The 19631-nt window shown below is 30.1% G+C and overlaps 2 protein-coding genes across 2 annotated transcripts; one reads left to right on the top strand and one right to left on the bottom strand.

Annotated features, from left to right (window-relative positions):
• Nucleotides 1-3137: 3137 nt before the first annotated feature.
• On the bottom strand, nucleotides 3138-14179 carry LOC130900177 (myelin expression factor 2-like). Its single transcript, XM_057810621.1, has 6 exons — nucleotides 14096-14179; nucleotides 9711-10304; nucleotides 6444-6840; nucleotides 5408-5620; nucleotides 4806-4993; nucleotides 3138-3596 (listed from the first exon to the last, which is right to left on the bottom strand). The coding sequence occupies exons 2-6, from the start codon at nucleotides 10302-10304 to the stop codon at nucleotides 3402-3404; spliced, it is 1587 nt and encodes a 528-aa protein (XP_057666604.1). The 5' UTR covers nucleotides 14096-14179; the 3' UTR covers nucleotides 3138-3401.
• A 283-nt stretch (nucleotides 14180-14462) lies between these two features.
• LOC130900322 (ras-related C3 botulinum toxin substrate 1) lies at nucleotides 14463-16112 on the top strand. The gene is made up of 4 exons (XM_057810849.1): nucleotides 14463-14617; nucleotides 14675-14805; nucleotides 14928-15160; nucleotides 15820-16112. Exons 2-4 carry the CDS (start codon nucleotides 14690-14692, stop codon nucleotides 16056-16058), a joined length of 588 nt encoding a protein of 195 aa, XP_057666832.1. The 5' UTR covers nucleotides 14463-14617; nucleotides 14675-14689; the 3' UTR covers nucleotides 16059-16112.
• The last annotated feature ends 3519 nt before the right edge of the window (nucleotides 16113-19631 follow it).

Below are 19631 nucleotides of genomic sequence, written 5' to 3'. Positions count from 1 at the left end.
GTTGGTAAAAAAGAGAATGCTTCAAATTTAGAAGAAAATATAGCAGTTCATCTACCCGCAAATGAAACTGAGGACACTCCAAAACTTTGCCAAAGTTATGAGAAAAGACTCCACCAAACCTAGAAAATACCATCCTATGGAAAGAAATTATTGACAACAAATATTTTATGCTAAATGAGAAGTGAATTATAAGAGACTAGATAGAAATTAAAAAAAAATCTGAAATGAAAATTGAGAAAAAATGTTTCACAACAATAAAACGACCTATGAAACAGTTCGTAATTTAATTGTCTTTTGCTGTTTAGCATGGAAAAATTTCTTTATTTTTAGTTTGTTGAGTAAGTATTATAATTTTTTTCTATAGTCTTCTTAACATTTTACTATAAGTACTTGGAGTTCTAATAATCTTATTTATATCAGTATTTTATTTTGTAGAGCATGTTTTTAATACCGATATTTTTCTTTTCTCCTTATTAAGAATGCTCTCATATTCAAGTTCTTTGTCCCTACTAGAATATTGTGTCATTAGATTATTCATTTTAACTTATATTTTGTATTAGTGAAGAGTTCTTGTAGTATTAAAGTAACTCAACCTAGTATCGTTTATTTTTTTCAAATTCCTATTTACTAGTATTTAGTAAGCGTCATCACATCTAACTATCGAATAAATTCAATTAAAATATAATTTGGGAGGAGTCTGCAAAGGGTGAAGACCAATTTGTGTCGGCCCTTATTTATTTTGTACTCTTAAAGACCACATCGATTTGTGATTTGTAGTGTTGAAGTATTTTATTAATTTTTATTAGTAAAATGTCTAAAGTCAGTTCTGGGCTAGTATGGATTAATCTATACAAAGATCTACGTATGAATTAGGGACAAGCGTACTGTTAAAATAGTAAATGTAATATTTATATATTCAATACAAATGGTGGTGCGAAATCTGTCATTGTGTATTTTATTGAGAATTACAAAAACAAGTTCTTTTTGTTAGAAACATACCTAAAGAAAGTACACAGAAAGGGATAAAGTGTTTCAGCTTCGATTTGTTTCTTTTATCTATCACGTAATATAAAGTATTCCATTTTCAAAACTGTATAATCAAAATGTCACACCTTTTTTTCAAAAGTATTGCAAATTCAATGTACCAGGTGTCTCCGTTTTAAATAGGGTTACTCAAGAGATTAGGGAATATTATCAAAAAAATATCGAACACTCCTCTTCTACCTCATCTTATCATTACAAGATAGAAGCTGTTTTTTTTTGAGAAAATTTGTCAATCAAAAGAATTAATTTCTGAATTGTCTAACGAATCTTCCCAATTCCTTACCGATGTTAAATAATTATTCGAAAACATAGAAATAAAATCAATTTTCGTTTAAAAATATATTATATAGAAGTTTACTGCCAAGAGCTCTAGGGAGTGGCATAACTCACGGAGTGAATTTATCCACGACTACTACATATTTTTGTTGGAAAACTTTCTAACAAATATTTCATACAATATATTGTTGTTCATTTAAACATAGTACATAGTTATAGAAAATTATAATAATCGTATATCTCCATAGTAATAGATACAAATATATATGTATTAGTTTAACAAATGTTACAAGAGGATGGTATTTATTTTTTGTTATTACTAATCCATGTGGCCAGTTCAAAATTCATAATCCATATTATATATTCTTCTGTTTCGGTATTAGAACAACGTTATTCTCGCAAGCATTTTCGTTTCATTTTGACAGATGACAGGACGATGCATTATTCGGTCCTGTTTGATGTTATTTGAAGATACTATTCACAAGAAATTTTAGTTTTTAGACAAAATAAATGTAGTCATGGATAAAACATTCAAATCTACAGTGAAAAAATTTCTTGAAAATACCTAAAAAATTAATGACGACCAAATTTTTAAATTCCCTTAATGTACATTTTTTAACATTTTCTATAAATAAATAATGTGAATACAAGCCAAAACAGTTAATAGTATAAAAACCTCGCAACAGAAGGCCTTTTAAGCATTCGTTTGGAACTCTTGCTGGAATGAAAAGACTTCTGTTACTTGTATTCTAATATACTGTTCCGGGAATAAATTTAATGGGACACCTCAGCAGCTTCTCTAATTTCTGGTGGTGTTAAAGAAGTCATTTTTATTATCCATTGCTACTTGGCTTTTCAACATAATTGAACATAAAATTTTAAAATAGCGAGAAATCTGAATACACAATAATGTTGACAGAATTGAGTCAAATTTATTTTGTTTTAGAGCTACTTCAATTTAATCACATTCAATTCACTGAGAGTTGAGTGTTAGTGCTCCATGCCTTCAAAATGCAGGTCCAATGTTCGAATCTGGTCTAGGAAAAGAACTAAATTGAAAATTTTTAGTAGTTTTACATGATATAATTATTAAAACCGATTTTTTGTAACGAAACAATACAGCTAAATAAAGAAAGCATCTGACAGCGGCGATTAATGGATATTATGTAGGTTGAGTAAGACGATGTTTAATGGGTTCATTATTTAACATTCGTGGATAAAAAATATAGCTTTGTTTCTAGAACATTAACACAAATACAAGAATCTAATTTGCCATTACGTCGAAGTGTAAAACTAATGAAAACAATCTAAGTACCTATTATTTAAGAGAGAGAATTTACTAAATCAATTGATTTGGATCCTGCAATAATCAGCAATTATAAAAACGCCCCTAGCACCTCAGTAAGTATGAAAAGTTTTTTCATTTATATTTTTATATTCAAAAAGACATAAAATGTATGTTTAGAACCAATGTAAAAAAATTAAAATGCTTATGTTAAATGAATGAATTGATTTACAAGAATTTCTTTGCATATTTCCTAAATTTTGACTAAATGATTCATGCGTATGTTTTGGTTTTTACATTTGCATATTTGGGTTCCCTTGTTATTACATTTATAGCATTATTGACTTTAATTTTATTTTAAATTTCAAGTTCTCATCATTTGTTCAGTGATTTGTGGGTTAACAATTTTCGTGAATAAAAAATGGAATTTACAAAGCCTTAGTTCACAAACTGCCCTGCAAAACGTTTGTGAGGTTACCGAACACCTGTACGTAAAATTTTAAATGCTTAAGGGAAAATTGAAAAATCACAGTTTATTTATTTATGTCTTTATTTTATGCCTTTTATAATAAAGGTCTTTTTCAAGACACCCTAAAAAACTTTAGATTAACACAATACATCAAATTTTTGGAATAACATCGGCATGACATTATAATAGAGCTAACTTCAGTTACATGTGTTATTCAAGCAACTCAATATACATATTATTTTTGAAAAACAATTATAAAAAAGCAATATTATCCATTTACAAAGAAATTAGAATTTTTGCGCTTCCTTAGAAAATAAAATTAATAAATTAGTAATACAGTCTAGCATCAATCATCCTGCCATCGATGCGTGCCTTATCTAAATTCTTAATGGCTCTTTCAGCTTGCCAATCTGATCCATATGTAATTAAAATACTCCCATGAGATTTTTCTTCAAAACCTTGGACTTCACCAAACTCTGAAAACTTTTCGCTCAGGAGTTTGTAACTGGCCATAGGAGGTAGCTAAAAACAAATGTTTTGGTGGAAATTTATACTCCCATTTTTAACATACAATAATATTTTGATTTAATCTCAACAATATTCAAAAATGATGAATTTAACATGTTTTGCATCCTAAATTTTATGTGTACAGAAATATTTTCATATGTTGTGTAAAAAAAAAGAAAAAAATTATAATTGGATCAGGCTTTGTTTTTCAAAATATTCTCTATTGAGATCAATACACTTTTGCGTGCATTTGAACCAATTGTCCAAGTATTTTTTCCATTCCAATTGAGATACCTCCAAAACATGTGATTTGAACGTATCAACCGCTTCTTCGGGTGTGAAAAAACATTTACTCAATTTATTTTTGATCTGTGAGAATAAGAAGAAAATATCCGTAAATTCGCTGTTTTGACTGTTAAGAAACGTTTTTGTTTGAACTGAGTGTGAGAGCTCGCATTGTCGTGATGGAGAATGATTTGTCTTCTGTGATTGGTTACTCCAAAAAAACGAGCGACCATTCGCTTGGAAGTGCTTCTTATCTTATAGACGTCTTTTGAAGAACCATGATTGAATTTTTTCAGCATTCTTTGTACCAATTGACACGAGTGTTTTTTGAGCTATCGTCAAATTATGCGATATCCAACGCGAACAAATCTTTTTGACTACCAAATGTTCGAGCAATATTGAAGGTATGCGAGTGGAACTAATGCAAAGCATGCCTCAACGTCACGGTAGTATATCACATGACCATCGTGCAATATTAGTTTAACGCACAGCATCGATGTTAACTGGCACAACAGGTGATTGGAAGTGGAAGCGAGTTGATCGCAAGATCAATGTTTCAAGTGTCTTTAAATAACTCAAATAGCACTCATATGACAACATGTACTGAGTATGTTCACCATTAAAAATGTCAAACTTTATGATGGCAATGTCAGATTTGACATATCAGTGTTGCCATATCTCAAAACTTAAGAAACCGTATAAGAAATTTTCACAAAAAATGAGGAAATTCAGATATAAAAAGGATATTTTCTGGGTCACAAGAAATGACAAAATCAATTTATTTTGAATATATTACTTTCAATACAGTTTGACCAAATTGTATGTAACACATATAAGATGATAATATGAATTTTTTTTACAATAAAGCCTAGCTTTTCATCAATTTTTTTATTTTCATTATTAACAGTTTTAGCAGAGAAATTATCCTAAGTTACTTACATTTGAAATTAAAACCTTTCTGGAAAAACTTTTTCCACCCCCTAATTGTCGATCCATTCCTCCTGATCTTGCTCCATTGTTAAAGGACAATTGGTCATTGTTATTAAAACCACCTCCTGCACCCTGGAAGTTTCTTCCACCAGAGAGGTTGTTATAGTTTGAATTCTGATTACCAAAGCTGTCGTTTCCTGGATTAGAAATTACTTGATAATATAAATAATTTAAATTTCTTAGACCTTTTTATATATTAATGCATCTAAATGTTTTTGATTTTTGGTCTCTTCTGTTGTAAAATTAGTTTTTTTGATAATTTTTAGATCAAAATTTGTCTTTTAAAAATTATCAAAAAAAAACTAATTTTAAAACAGAAGAAACCTAAAATGAAGAACATTTAGAAGTATTAATAAATAATTTATAGAACTGTTACTGTTTTAATAAAATTTCAACACTAAATACAATAAAGCAACGCACGTATGTGACTTGGAATTCATTTTTCTTGAATGTGACAATTATAAACTGCATAGAAAAAAAGTTACACTTCTTTTAAATATAAGTGATACAATCAAACTTTAGGTGGTATACAAATAATTTTATTGCTTTACCAGAATTAGATCCTCTAAAAGTACCAATATTTCCCGAAGCAGTGTTTTGCTGAGCCAATGCTGCCAATTGTGGAGTCGCTGTATTTTGGGCTAGGGGATTCTGAACCAGCGACGATAGATCAGTAGCCCCCAACCCGTTTCCCAACAACGTACTTGCGAAACCTGACAAATTACCAGATTGGAACACTTGCGAATTTCCCAAGTTACCAAGTCCTAAAAATAAACAAATATTTTAATGATAATATATTTTACCAGTTTTTGGTTCATAAAAAGTCACATCAAAAATTACAACTTTCAATTGTACCAATGATCCTCCTTGTAATGTTCCTCATTCAACGTGCGTTTCCCAAGCAATACAAAACTTTAAAGAAATGCCAAAACACGATAATAGATGTATTTGTTGTAAAAAGAATTTTTTCCAACAAACTTTACCTAAAAAATACAATTTCAATGCTATCAACGTGTGAATTAACGTAAGAGATGTTCAAAATGTCCTCCGCCCTCTATTTAGCAGGCTCCCAGGAGATGGTAAAATCAGTCTATCAAATTTCAAACATACGAGTATTTTATTCCGCTTATTCAGTTTTATAGACCTTCAATATTAGCGGGACTATTTTGATAAACCTTATTTTTCACTTATTACTCTGTACATTGATCACTCAAAATACTGAATACCTAGAAAGTGAGGGTTTATTCATTCTAAACTTGAAGCAATGTCGAACATTTTCTGTGTTGCAAATACAAAATTACAATTTTCAATACAACCGACACTACAATAATAGTGCCTCTACCAAATTTTCACAAAAAAAACCACTATTAAATAATACTTAGAACAAAATGTCAACCTTTTAATTGATTCCAATAGAATATACATACTATTAAAAATAAAATCCATGAACAAATTTCAGCGTTTTGTTGGAATGAGAAGCATAGAAACCATTTTTGTTATTTTACTTTCGAGATAAACCTTACATACAATAAAAATTTCCAAGATACAAACTCCAACCTATAAACAAGATAAATTGATAAAACATACCTGATAGAGCATTAGCCAATTGCAAAGAATTATTAGGTACCGCCCCTAGAATTCCAGACCCACCAATCTGTGAATTAGTATTCAAAGAAGGCAAGTTGTGAGCAACATTTTTCAAAGGTTCTCCATTAGGACCGAGCCCCATACCAATAGACCTTAGACCTTCCGGTAACTTCATGTGTTCATTAACTCTGTCCATTCGAACAGCCAATGTTCTGTCATTCAATACTTGACCTTGCAGCATGGAAATAGCTTGCACCGCTTCTACAGGATGATCGTACTCAATAACTGCAAATCCTCGTACTTTACCATCCTTGTCCAAAGGCAGATCTACATTGATAACTCTACCCGCTAATTTAAAAACTTCCTTCAATTTTTTCTGATCAATGTTGTAATCCAACTAAAAAGTAATACATGAAGAAGGAAAAGACAGACAACTAAATATGAAACATGAACAAGACAAATACTTCGCCAGAAAACAGGATATATTTCATAAATCTAATAATTTCTACTACTACAAAATATTTCAACAATCGACACATTGTACAAAGTTTGAATTAAGAAAATTGTTTCCAATCAAAAACTAATAAAACATTAGAATATGGTAGAAAATGCCATAAAAAACAAAAGACAATCATGCAGTTATGAATTTGTGTTCACATTTGGCAAGTATTTGACTTATAGAATATATCCAAATGTATTGAATTCTTTCCATTGTTATCAAATGATTAGGTGTTCCCAACAGTTTTCATTTCAAAATATTCCACAAGTTAGTAAACAACTTTAAATTTCAAATCAACAACTCATATAAATTCTTCCTAAGAAAACAAATCCTGTACCATTACCATCTCAGCATATAGTGATAAAATATGATGTAAGCCTTTTCAGAATAAATTTGGAAGGATAAGTTCGAATATTTTTTTTAAATTCACAATAGTAATATTTTCTCCACCAATGTTTATAATTGAAAGTTCCTTGTTCTTTGCATAGGACAGACATCTGAATATTTGAAATCAAATAAATCAACAATACCTTATAAAAATTAAATTGGTTCAACAAACCATGATATAGAAAAAAATATATTTATCTAGTTATAAAAAGTCGAATACAAAAAGAGAATTTTTTCGTATACTTATGAAGTAAAGCAAATCTCAGAAAACAGTTTGTACTTATCGGTAATAATCAATCGTGTTGTCAATGATATATTTTGATATTTAAATTAAATCAAAAAAATCATCCGTTGTTCATTAATAAGGAGCTTAAATCAAGAACATAAATTCGTAGAGTAACGAGAACCTTCATTTTCATCTCAACAGCGCTTCTAGTGGGTGAGGTATTAAAATATAGTTTTCAAAATATTTTGTTACACAAAATTATATAATTTGCTAGTAAGTAAAAGTACAGTTGTATAGTGGTTAGTATTGATTCGTTTGGATAGCTTATACCCCTTCAAAACAATCGCACTTGTCACACATGTAGAAAACATTTCAACTTTGGTAAATATGCATTAAAGCCTGATATTTGATATAAGCTCACTATACACAAGTGGTATATAACATTTGTCAAAATCTACTCCTCAAATTGTTTTGAAAATATTGCATTGATTAAAGAAGGCTTTTCAATTCACGAGTACAAGTAGAAGAATTGTATATTTTTAAAACGACAAGTTAGGCAGTAACTGATGCAAACCATGGCCGATTGTTGCTACTTCAAGACAAAATTATGATTTTGCTTTGCCAAGATCAACGAGAAGAAATTGATGATATGAAAATGAGATAATGCTCATTACAGAGCACAGTAAACAGTGTATTCAGTATGAATCTCACGAATGGTACCAAAAATTTGAAATTAGTTGATATATGTAATGTTAACATAAAGGTCTAAATTTTACCTTTTTAACAATGATCGACGTGTCCCAATTACAGAAGATTACGTTTACAGAGTATTGCATACAACCGAAGTACTACAAATCTAGATGGATGAGTAATGGTATAGGGTTGCATTAAGATGAAGGGCCACACTGACATGGTTATCATTGAAAGAGGCAGTTAGATTGCAGACATATTAGAACTCTAAGTCTTATCTATCGCTACCTTTCTAGGAACAAATCTTTCTTCGTGCATGGCAATGCATATCACAAGGATCATTCAGAGAACAGCCCTAACCCTGACCTCAATCAAATAGAACCTTTTTGGGATGTAATTTATAGTCACTAATGTAAATTCTCCTTAAAAAATGAGACAAGAGCTATCTTTTAATATTCAATGAAACATGGAATCAGAAATGAGATTTGAAGCATGACCAAATGCTGTTTAGCTGCAAAAGGACATACGCACTAAGTGGTTAAAATTAAAAAATATATCAATTTTATATCTGTTGATTTCCCCTTCACTAGCATATGTAAACAGTAATTTTTGTCTCATGCAATATTTTTTAGACTAAAGGAATCAAGAGTTAATTTAGTAAACAAATTTTGAAATAAAATGAAGATATTTTTAATAAGTATCTAATTATAAACTCAGATACAGAAATTCAAATTAATAAATCTGTATGCCATCACGTTTCCTTGCAATAATTAAATAATCTTTTTTCTTGTAAACTAACCTTCATTTGCAATTAAGAGCTTGAAAATGTTATACAATATTAAAGAACCTATATGAAATCTTCAAACACCTAAAAAAAATTTTGAAAACAATATAGGAACACCCTGCACATTACTAACACCAAAGCCCCTGTATTGTTCAAACAATCTAAATATAAATTAGAATGGATTTCATACAAAAAAGAAGAACAATTCGCCAAATTCAATTTTCAACTTCTTTTCGTGTATTTTTTAATTATTATCATTATACACGAAATGCAATCTTGTAGTCCTAGTCCTTCCATTTCCCATATATATTTACAAAATAGAATACATGACATTATTAAACAGCTTAAAATTTGAACTTAATTGCACTAACCATTACCAATAAAAATATATTTAAACAGTTTATATTAGGGTTATATGACGTACGATGTTCCAACATACAGAGGCCTATTGACTTTCATTGGAACCAATACAAAAATTATTTTATCATTTACATTAAATTATCCAGCAGATATTTCATATCAAAGAAATTGGAAAACAGCAAACCAATAAAAAATCTCATTGTTCCAATAGAATTGAAATAGTAAAAAACGGACAGAAACATCAAAGTGAAATGTAAAATAATATTTGTAAGGAATGCCAGCATCCAACTACAAACAGTCGACAAAAAACATTATACTTACATTAGCAACAAACACTTTATTGTTAAGCGGAGGATCAATTTTCAAAGATTCAAGAAACTGTGGACTTAATCCATAGGTATTGCCCCATTTGTCATCATTTCTTAAAGACAAGCTACTGCCCAAATCTCTACGATCATCTCTGAATCTATCAGAATCTCTATTCCTTCTGCCTCCACTACTTATAATAGCCCCAGACTTATCTCTTGTTACCCCTCCATCATCTTTGACGACTAATTTACGCCCCTTAACCTCAAAACGTTGCATAATTTCCAAACACTTCCTAACAGCATCACCGTCAGAAAATTCGACAATGCCACTACCTTTTGGCTTATCATTATCATCTACAAAAAGCTCGACAAACGCTACATCCCCGACTCTGCTCCGAAACAGATCTTTGATGTCTTGCCAACGATATTCGTAAGGGATATTAGATACATACACTCGATTTTGAGAGGATCTCATGCTACGAGGTTCTCTGCCCCCACCTCCTCTATCATTGCTTCTATCTCTGCTATTATCCATTCTGGAGTTATTGCGTTCCCTTCTTGGACGGTCACGCTCTCGACCACGCTGATCGTTAGACGATTCACTCATCTAGAAAAAAGTGGATACATAGTAAAATGTAGGTAAATTATTTTCCAGTTAACTTTATCAAATTGAAGAAATCATAAAAAATTGGAAAGCTAAATTTTGTGAAGGATTTCTCTAACTTATTATTCAGCATATATAAGCAAAATTTTCAAATGTTAATTTTAGATGGTCCAACATAACAGATACCTACTAACGGCGCTAGTCTTAGGGTTGAGGATGGTGATGAGGTAGCCCATTAAACATAGTTCAATAACTACTTAAACTTACTATATACATTAACAAAACTATATAGACAAACATATAAATATAAAGTTGACTTAGAATTTCCAAAAGAAGGTAACTTAAAATTCCTTGGTCAGGTATCAGTCAGCCAGGGGTGAACGAATTATTGTTTGGAGTTTTTAATGCAAGGGCGCATGGCATGGTCGCCACACTACGATATATAATAGAAATGACTAGACCAGTTTATCAAGTTTTTAATATACATCATGTTCAGTTTTAATTGCACAAATATTGAATTATGCATTTTAACTAAGCCCTTCAGTTCTCAGTTGAAAATTGGAAACATGTAATAATTTATTATTGTAGTTACAAAAAAAGAGACCTGTATGGGCGAAATAGTAGTTTTTGCGAAATGTCGCATAAATGAACTTAAATTACATCTTGAAGATTGGCATAGTTATATGGGAATGAAGTAGAAAACTTATATCTTTTGTCACATGTATTTCCTTTGATTCTATGTCCAATAAAAAGTTTATCTAATGAATAAAGCTAACAGATTCCACATACAGGCAGTTAGTCATGGAATCAGTTGAACATATTAATGCGGAATAGTGAATTTTTATCATCTCTTCAATTCAATATTTTGGCAAGAACACCAATAATTTTTTATCTCTATAGTCCAATTTTATGTACGAGAGAGTAACAAAACCTACTTACTAATACGAAACTATAATAAATGTACCTTAGCCACATGTTTTCTGGCTTTAATAACCATAAGCTGTACATAGAAAAAGGTTTGGACCTGTCAAAATTATGAATGCTTCATCATTGTATTACTCTCCGATTCATAAAAATAGACTGTAACTGATAAATGCCTGTAGGACATGAATGCACAGTATCAAGCGCTCCTGATTTAAATTGATTTTCAAAAAACTATAAAATATAACATTTCAAAAAAATTTGTAAATGACTATTTATAATATTTAGTATAGAATTTACCTTTAGTCTCACATTGTTCACTTAATGATCGTTTTTTCAGGAGAACCTAAGGTTTTGATACCTTGAAGGTAATGACTAATACATGGTGACCACAGAGTTGTTAAAATAAAGTTCCCTGACTTTTCCCTGTTTTCCAGAGATCTAATTTCAAAATTCCCTGACTAAGTTTAAAACTATTCGATTATGTGTATGATTAATAGATAACTGTATTTAAAGAATATTACTCAGGAATAGTGTAGTAAATAAGAAATTATGAAAAAATGAAAATGAAATGAAAATATGAAAATTTAACACTTTTAGCGCAAAAAAACTAAATAGCATATGTAATACATATATACTCTTTTCTTTATCTTATTATTATTCATTTATTCTTTAATTTTTCAATTTCATCATCTACGGATGAAATATCTTGACGACTAGTATCGACCAGAGCTTTCTTTTAATATTTTTCTATTTTTCTTCAAATATTTATTCTTACTATCATCTATTTTTTATATTTTTTCATTTTTTAAAATTCTTTTTCATAACGGCTTCTTGAATTCTTAACCGACTGAATCAGACAATTCGATATTTTCAATGCCAACATTTCTCAATTTACCATAAAATAATCTTTGGGCGATGAGCGAATCTTCTTGAAGATTTTCAATTAACCAGTCTTCATTAATAGAAAATCCTCGTTCAAGAGATGGGTTACCATGAAAAAATGTAAAAATAATTTTTATGTATTTCGTCAATTCTTTAAAATCATCTGGTGTATTCATAATATTATCTAACCACAAACAATGTAGTTTTTTGTGTTCTGACTTAAAATAATTTCATCTTGAAAGGATGATCTGCATAACTTCTTGTATTGATTAAGTATTTTATCAGTATCATTCCCACTTATCCAATTATTTTCAATTAAAATATCAAGCAAAATTGAAAAGCGTTTTGCTCTAATATCTAAATTTTGTGCGATATTTTGATCTAAACAAGAAATTCCTTTTATTAATTTGTAGTTTACTGGAGATCATTCAAGTAATTTCCGAAAGATAAAACAGATGGTACTGAATAGTACAATAAAAAGTACGCAAGATGGTATGACAATCGCATGCGCGTCAATTTTTCAATCTCATTCGAAGGAAACGAAAAATTTCTAGTAGTTGAATAATTTTAAATAATCCTAATTGAAAATTTTTATTTTTTCCAGATTTTTAGAGAAATTCCCCGACTTTTCCAGTAAATTGAAAATTCCCTGACGTTTCCAGACTTTCCAGTTTTAAGGCCACCAAAAATATATTTTTTTCGAAAAAAAAAGGGTGGATAATTTACAGCTATATATAAAGACAAAAACACTACAGGACGGAATTCCATTAATGACGTGTCTCTAGGAAATCTGTGATTTAACTCCGATAGGAATAAAGGTTAGACAAAAAATCTTCGCTGTGAAATAAACAGCTTGCTCGAAGAGAGAGAGTAGAGGTTTTATTATGCATTAAAGACAAGTTGTAACCTAGAATTTGGTTTAAAATAAGCATAGTGATTTTGTATACACATCAAACACCCAAAGTTTGATAAAATGCAACAGCTCTCTAGCAAGCCCTCACATATTTCATGGCAAGCTGGGAAAAAAAAATTTCAACAAACTTTTGGGGTAATATCAAGATAAAATTTACAGTAACTACACAAAATACCACCATATGTAATTTGAACACACTCTGAATATCTGAAGCATAGTTCTTTTTTTTTGTATTTTTTCATTCAAGTATTTTATTTTTCAAACAAATATCCAAAATAAGTTCGTGGAATTGTTATAAGAAACAAAGTTGAAATTTTATACAACTCTATAACTAAAAATACATTATTGATAATATATGAATTACTAGGAAACAATTACATACATTATAACTTTAAAAAATGTATATTTCCAGATGGCCACTTGATTGGTAAAGTACCTATATGTATATATATCCCTATAATTCCAATTTGTTGTGTATAGAAAATTTCAAATTACTATCTCCCTACAGTTTTCAAAGGAGACCCCGGCATGGAAAAGAGGTTATTATATTCCACCTCTACAAGATATATAAATGAAGCTGATATTATACTACCATACAATCGTTGGCACGACCAGGAACAAGAATTACTATTATATACCGTAAATAAATTAAAATCAATTTAATGAATTTTTGAAAGGATCAATTGTTTGCATATACCAAACGCCCTATTAGTGTGAAAATTTAGTTGTTTACCGGTAAACTCTATATAGAGATAATGTAAATCAATTAACTAGATAAACATTTATTAATTAAAAATTCATTTTATGCAATTATTCATTTTAATACAATGCAATACACTTTTGATATTACTTTGCCTTGTACCTTTAGAAATTTAACAGACTCAATTAGACATGTCCAATATGACGCCGTTATAAAATTCGATGTAGATATTATAAATACATATATTTTTGATACTAAGTCACATTTTAAAAAATCAAATGAAAGGAATGAATTTTGATAACAAATTGAAAAAATGTTTTAGTTGGAACTTACTTTTAGATATTTATATAAAACACATAAACTGAATATACGTACCTCCAAACCACGAGAAATGAGAATGGAAGAGAAGCATCATCGGCTTGACGCTTGATTATTTCATTTTGACCACACAAACCATCTGAAAATATTTAGAAACATTTGGTAAGGCCAACCTACAAATATAAAGTCCCTAGGTACAAAGCTGAAAAAACTAGAATTTGGGAAAAATTGGAGCTGAAGAAACGAAATTCCATGCTATCTTTTATTAATAGTATTCTTTATCCCTGAATTTAGTTAAAATAATTTGCATTTATATCTAAAATGAGATGAGATTCACAATTGCTTAAAGATCATAGAGAATCATGAAGTAGTGGTATTCCTATATCCGCATAGAGAACACGGTTAAGCCCTTATTTTGGCAATTGACACTAATGACACTGACAAGTGCAATGGCAGTTAGTAATGGTAATATTTTGTGAAAAGGAATAATAAAACTTAATAAAAAATATATATGTAAATTTTTAAACTTAAAATTTTATAGCCCACATTGTATTTTTTCACTAACAAAATAATTTATAGGTAAGTGTTGATTATAGAATTTTAGGTTATGTTGGAAAATCGTCATTGTTATTTCAGGAATACACAATAAATATGTCATCAGGCCGGCCCATTAAATGTGTGGTTGTTGGAGATGGAACCGTAGGAAAAACTTGTATGCTCATTTCTTATACCACAGATAGTTTTCCTGGCGAATATGTTCCGACAGTGTAAGTATAGCTAGGAATTTCCTTACTGATAATTTTAACAAATAATCTAAAACACTAACTTTTTAACATCATTTGTTTACTTAATATTACCATCAGGAAATTTTATTGAAATTTTATTTCAGGTTTGACAATTATTCCGCCCCAATGGTAGTTGATGGAATTTCTGTTAGTTTAGGACTTTGGGATACTGCAGGTCAAGAGGATTATGATAGGTTACGACCTCTATCCTATCCACAGACAGATGTTTTTTTGATATGTTTCAGTGTAGCATCGCCATCCTCTTTTGAAAATGTTACTTCTAAGTGGTATCCTGAAATTAAACATCACTGTCCAGATGCACCCATTATATTAGTTGGTAAGTAAATTGATTATTTTTCAATTTTTTAATATATTTTATTTCAGCAGAATATATGTAGTTTTATTTTTGTGGCACAAGCGTTACAAATGCATTAGTATCGCCCTTTTTGTTTTATTTAATTGCAGTATTAATTTTTCTGTTTAATTTTGGTTAAAATAACAGAAACCATTAAAGCATTCAAATACATATAAAGAAGTCATAAGGCAATCTAGAACCATGACCTGCGTAACACCAACATGCCTGCTGGATGACAAACAATGTGATTAATACTCTTGTGACCACTGGATTTTGCTATTTTTTCTTGTGCATTCTATTACCTTGCATTGTCTAAGATTTATTTCAAAAAATTTGAGAAAAGTTCAATCAACAAATTTTGGAGAAATAATTATTACAGTATGCAGAATCTGTTATTTTCTAAACTGTTAAATTATATTCACATATTAATAGGTTTGTTCCAACCCATCAAAAAACCATCAGACTGTCTTTTAATACTTGGTTGATAGCAAGTACTGTTATAAGAACAGTGCAGAAAATATCATTTAAACACTTCCAATAACTGTTTCCAGAAGGGTCCAGATTAGTAGGTCAAAACAAGCATAATATTATAAATTTTTAATAACACTTGCTATGATAGCTTTATGCATATATATTTTCAGGTACGAAAATAGATTTAAGAGATGATAGAGAAACTTTGAATTCTCTTGCTGATCAAGGTCTCAGTCCTATAAAAAGAGAACAAGGACAAAAATTGGCCAATAAGATTAGAGCTGTAAAATATATGGAATGCTCGGCTTTAACTCAGAGGGGTCTTAAACAGGTATTTGATGAAGCTGTTAGGGCAGTACTCCGACCCGAACCTCAAAAAAGGCGCCAACGCAAATGTTTGGTTATGTAACCTATTTGGTTATATATTTTTGGAAGTCTCTAAATTTAATACTCATTTTGATAATGTTGCAGTTTTTATTTTCTATTTGGGATCTGTGGTTTTCATAATAAACAATTTAAGCAGCATCCATTTTATCAAATCTAAGGAGTTTATTATTGCACATAATAAATGATCACCTTTTATTAAAGAATGGTCATTTCAGATGAGTCACAACACATTAATAGATGAAACTAATTTGTAATTAAATTTATAATTTATTTTTGTCACAATTTCAATTAGATCTAACATCTGTATTAATCCTCTTTATACAGTGCAGGTATTAAGTCTTATGCACCTTAGGAATCTCTGTTATTTTAGATAAAGTTGAAAAATGCTCGGGCCTGTCTATTTTTATATTAATCGAGATGTTTTAAAACATACAAAAAATTGTCATCCCTTTTACCTCCTTCCCTTCACAGACAGTTTTCTCTTCAGATTATTCTTTGATGTCTTGTCAAATGGCTCTCATAAACTTTGGGTTTAAAATAACCCCCATAGGTAAAAATCTAGAGGAGTCAGATCTGGTGAGCAGCAATATGAGATGGAGCTCCATCCTGCTGAAAAATAATATCCCTAATGAAATCGCCTGGATTGTTTCTAACTAAATCATATCATTAATTATTGAAGGAACTGTAACAGGTTTAGATTGGTTTTTTTCCCGTTAAATTTCCGTCGATAGAGAGTTTATAATGTTTTCTGCTAGTATACTTGCCCAAACATTTAATTTATTCGGAAATTGAGTATGACACCCTCAAAACAGTAGAGGGGTTCCCTTGAACCAATATCTGACGTTTTGTCGATGTACATGACAATTTAAATAAAATTTAGCTTTTTCGGAAAAATAAATATGTCTTAAGTAATTTGGATCTTGTGAAATATTATCCATAGTTTCACAAAATTGCATTCATTGATCTAAATCACCATGTGTCAATTTTTGCTTTATTTTCAGTTTATATGGATGAAAATTTTGCTTTTTTAAAATGTTTAAACAGATCTGTAACTTACCACAAATTGAGACGAAATATCCACAATATTTTTTTTAGAACTGTGTGAAAATTTCTAGAAGTTTTATTTTTGTATAATTATTACGACTGTATATGTGGATGCTGCTTTAAATTTTTTCAATTATATACACAATTTTTCTATTCATTTTTAATCGTGTGCTTTGTTTCAACAAACATTTTTCTGTATAGTTTAGTTGATTTCAGAACAAAAGATTATCCATCTTTTTGAATTCCTAATGGCTATACTATAACAAACAGTTAACCTCAAATATTATTCAGAAGCATAAACCTTGAATATTTTAAATATATATGCTGACAAAAATGGTAACCACTCTCCAATTTCAGATTTAAAAAATTTTTATGTCTTGATTTGCTATTTATAGGTTTATCAGTTAAATTTCTTAGAACTAATTAATCTTTACTCGCTTTACTACAATTTCAAGAGGTGTGGGCTTAAGAAAGCCATAGAGCTTAAGGCCTTAGGTATCATACACCAATCACAGAACGACGAGATCGTCGATTCAACACCAACTGGTCCGTTAACCCGGATTGCCGGTTCCATATAGGAAAAACTACAGATACACAACCTTTGCAATTGTGACACTCATATAAAAAAAGGAAAATTCTAAGATTTGATTTAGTAAAAGAGTCTTGCTTCAAACACTTGGAAGATTCTCCAAATTGGGATGAGTTAGGGCGACAGAGGGGGCTACAAACGGACTACCCAAATAATTATGACTGACAAGGCCTCTCTAACCAGACAATGACAAACCAGTGGTTCTAAGAGCTTAGAATGAGTAAAGTATTTCGTCAATAAAGAAGTTTTGTCATTTTTTCCACGCTGGATGCTGCCCTTTGAAGTTGAGCATCGTCGTAGCCTTCTGCTTTAGTTGTAGATAAAGAATTCAGGGGGAGAACGAAATCAAGTTACCTTTAGTGAAAAATTCTGCTTCTATCAGATGATGCACAATGGTCAGCCAAGGAGTAGGAAGCATTTACCTTGGCTACCAAGATCTCCCAATCTGTCTCATATTGAATATATCTGGGATGTAACTGATTGCAGGCTCCTAAATTGTAGCATCCTTTACAGACTTTAACAGCACTTTCATAGAGTGCATAAAGAATAACCTCTACAAAACATTAGTGAGCAAGCGTCTCAATCTGTTGTTTAATGAAGCATTAAAAAAAGCTATCAAATTCTTTAAAAAATTATTAAAACCAAATGAACAGATGTGTGCGATTTCCTTTATAGATAGACAGCACCTATAATTTTCTATTTTATCTGTGACCTCTACCACAGTTTTCGGCAGGTTCACAAAATAATAGTTGGTTTGAATTGCACTTTTTTCTCTATTATGATTATCATCTTTGTTATTTGAACAGAATTAGACTATAACTTAGAATTTAGTGACTCAGTAAATATTAAAATTTATAAATATTCATTATATTGCTTATGTATTTATTATACTTAACCAATTGTTAACTGTTTGTTTAGTTTCACTACATATTCATCATTTTGCAACTTTTGATTCTGTTTAAAAAAACTACTCAACCTATAACAATTTTTACAATTTACAAATATTTTCTACACAATTTTTACAACCATATATTAATCGAATTTTTAAGAAAAATCTCTTTTTTATATATAAAAAAACGTAGTGTCGTACAACGAAATGCGTTAATTAAAAGTTGTTTTATATGAAACAATCACTTTGCATTATATTGGTGAACATATATTAAATCTTCGAGATTATTTAATTGGTTGAGAAGCATCTTTGGATTGTAATCATTGAATGAGAATATTCAATAATATTCACATTCAATTTTCTGGAACAACCCAATGGGTCTATCTTATACATGAAAATGGGTTTTTCAATTACTTTTTTATAGTTCGTTTTCCGAGTACCACTACATTTTACATATCAAGATTTTGCTTTTGTTTTTATACTAAGGGGGGGGGCTAAGTTAGGATTTACTCAAGCGTCATGTATAGTAAAGCTAAGGAAAGATAAAACAATTATTGAAGCGATTCACATATTTAGAAAAGAGATTGAGAGATCCTAAAAATGCTTCCAATCAAAACTAATAATTCAGAAGTGACATAATCTGGTAACAATTTTTTTGAAAAACATTACATACATTTTATATTTTTTTGAGGAATTATATTAATACTGTGTGAAAGAGTCAGATATAGAGAAAAGTAGAAGAGGAATCTTCAGGTTACAGAATTTGATGATAAGGGCGATTTGAATTGAAAAACAATATAGGGTTTGCTGGTGTAATTGTAAACGATTTTGTCACGTTTGGAAATCACAAAGATCTAATATCTTACTTATTTAAACTATGATATTACGATACAAATGCAAGATATACAGCATCTACTTCGGCTCTGACCTTTTTGATATTGGAACTTATCCTACGAGTCAGATTCTCATGTCTTTTTAAGAAGGCTTTTGTCCATTCATAGCCAGGGAGTTTGTTTTTGAACTGACAAATGTGGAGACCTTTTCTGTCCAAATAGCTTTTGACTGCATAACGA

This window comes from Diorhabda carinulata, chromosome 12 (assembly GCF_026250575.1).
Source record: "Diorhabda carinulata isolate Delta chromosome 12, icDioCari1.1, whole genome shotgun sequence".
Classification (NCBI taxonomy): domain Eukaryota; kingdom Metazoa; phylum Arthropoda; class Insecta; order Coleoptera; family Chrysomelidae; genus Diorhabda; species Diorhabda carinulata.
The sequence above is the reverse complement of the archived record's forward strand: the minus strand, read 5'-3'. Positions and strand labels throughout refer to the sequence as shown.